This window comes from Engraulis encrasicolus, chromosome 8, assembly GCF_034702125.1.
Source record: "Engraulis encrasicolus isolate BLACKSEA-1 chromosome 8, IST_EnEncr_1.0, whole genome shotgun sequence".
NCBI classification, from domain to species: domain Eukaryota; kingdom Metazoa; phylum Chordata; class Actinopteri; order Clupeiformes; family Engraulidae; genus Engraulis; species Engraulis encrasicolus.
Window position 1 is genome coordinate 32177439 of NC_085864.1, and position 2500 is coordinate 32179938.

Below are 2500 nucleotides of genomic sequence, written 5' to 3' on the forward strand. Positions count from 1 at the left end.
CCTCTGCCCAGCATCAAGAATGCCTACAGTCAGGGCCCCTGACAGCTTTGGCTGGTCCCAGGACAAAGTCATCAGAAAGGGACCCCCCCACACATTATACATACAACGTTATGAGAACCCAATTCTGAGCCCCTTCTGTCCCTAGGCCTTGGACAACTGCCCCCTTTGTCCCCCCTGGTCAGTTTCCCTGCGTTCAGTGCCCTATAAGGGCCAAAATGCATGACTGTCCTACCTGCTCTCTCTTCAGTGGCTACCACAAGATATAATACCTGACCTCGTTGACTTCAACGTTGTTGTGTATTACTGTATGTTATTTATAACATTTAAAAATCTCCTTTTTTTCTCTCCCTGTCTCCTCTTCCCCCCTCATTCTGTCTGTCTCTTTCCGTTGCTCTCTCTTTTGTTTCTCTTCTCACTTCACTGTCACTATTCTCACATCTGACCTTTGCTTTCTTTCTTTCTTTCTTTCTTTCTTTCTTTCTTTCTTTCTTTCTTTCTTTCTTTCTTTCTTTCTTTCTTTCTTTCTGTCTTTCTTTCTTTCTTTCTTTCTTTCTTTCTTTCTCTCTCCCCCGTTCTCCTCCTCCTCCACAGTCTGCTCTCAGTACTCGCGGGGCGTCTTCGCCATCTTCGGCCTGTACGACAAGCGCTCGGTGCACACGCTGACGTCCTTCTGCAGCGCGCTGCACATCTCGCTGGTGACGCCCAGCTTCCCCACGGAGGGGGACAGCCAGTTCGTGCTGCAGCTGCGGCCCTCCATACGCGGCGCGCTGCTCAGCCTGCTCGACCACTACGACTGGAACCGCTTCGTCTTCCTCTACGACACCGACCGGGGTGAGTCAAGCATGGGATTTTTTTTTCTCGTTTTCAATGTTTTTTTTCTTGCTTGTTTTGCGCATCATGCTTTACTACAGACACAGGGATGATCCTGAATGGGCATTCTTTAACCCCTTACCAGAGCCCATGTTATAACCTTACCGTCACCGAAATTGTACTGGCTATGTCTTAATCGGTTAAGGCTCTCTGTAATGAATAAGCAATGCTGCTATTTCTAATTTCCGGCAAGTAGCGAATTGGCCCGCCGGCGACCCCATCTGCATTAAGAGGGTCTACATAGATATTCACAGATATTCCATATTCAGGAAGTAAAAGAAAAAAGCATAGGCAGAGGGAATACCCCCATGGCAGAACTTTTAACTCTCTCAATTTCGTTTTTTCACTGTTTGTCCACCCTTTTTACATTCTTGGGACTTCTTTCATGAGGAATTGATTAATTTCTCATTTCCCTCATTACCGCATACAGTAGGCTACATAGCCTCTTACTGCAGATGGGGTTGGCTATTCACTATTTCCTGAAAATACTCAACATTACTGAGAGCCACAGATTAAGTAACAGATTAAGGCATAGCCATTACAATTTTGGTGACAGTAAGGTTATAACATTGGCTTAACCATCACAATTTTGGTGACAGTAAGGTTATAACATTGGCTTAGCCATTACAATTTTGGTGACAGTAAGGTTATAACATTGGCTCTGTGCTAATACTATACATACACAGACTGGAGGATGTGTGATGGAACATAATGGGTTCCAGGAGGAACCATTTTTACATGATTTGTTTCCTGCAACTCCACATACTAGGCCTACATACAGTACTACACAGGGCTAGGTGTTTTTTCCAGTATCTGCCCTTTCACAATAGTCCCAAGCCTTTAGGATGAAGGCCAATCTTCACCTGAGATTTCAAGAATGACCATTGATATATCTGGTTGGAGCATTTTTGGCAAGAACGATGAGCAAGGCTGTTTGGTCTAGTTGTGTAACTGTCTCTTTTCCATTGTATGGAACGTCTGTTTTGTTTTTGTCTGTGAACCTCCATGCCAAGGATTGGACAGTTGAGTGTAACATAGCTCCTTTCTCTGTACTATTGTTAGGTCTCAGTGTGTATCCACCTTTTTTGCTTCTCCCAGTCCAGTACTCTATGTCAGTGTTTCCCAACCTTTTTTGTCTCGCGTACCCCCTAAGCCTCTTAGTTGTGCCATGAGTACCCCCTAATTCATGTTCTATATCGCTTTCTCTCTCCTGATGTGACTGCTCCATACATTTGTTATAATAATAGCATTTTTCCAAGTACCCCCTGCAGTGTGCTCGCGTACCCCTAGTGGTACACATACCCCTGGTTGGGAAACACTGCCCTAAGCAATTTTGGCGTAGTGTGTACTCCACTCACTCATGCTCTAGCTGTCTGTTCTTCTATCCCAATGTGATTACACTCCATATATATTTTTTATTATTATATTATTTTCCCCACTGAGGTATGCTTGCGTACCCCTAGTCAGGTACTCGTACCGCTGGAAACACTGCTCTACGTCCACTTGAATGTGTCTCTGAGTGTGTATCGGGTTGGGGGAGTTGGAAGTGCTGATGTGGGGTTTAGACAATGTTGGGCCCATTCTGAGTCTCTTTGATTCATAGGCCCCTGTGGCCAAGTCCAACATTATC

General features: G+C 44.9%; 1 protein-coding gene across 1 annotated transcript in view; it reads left to right on the plus strand.

Annotated features, from left to right (window-relative positions):
* Window positions 1-2500, plus strand: part of LOC134453638 (glutamate receptor 4) — a 162245-nt gene that overhangs the window by 64094 nt on the left and 95651 nt on the right. Inside the window, exon 3 of the mRNA XM_063204424.1 lies at window positions 592-831. Within this exon, the coding sequence (XP_063060494.1) occupies window positions 592-831 (240 nt within the window). The remainder of the gene's footprint in view (window positions 1-591; window positions 832-2500) is intronic.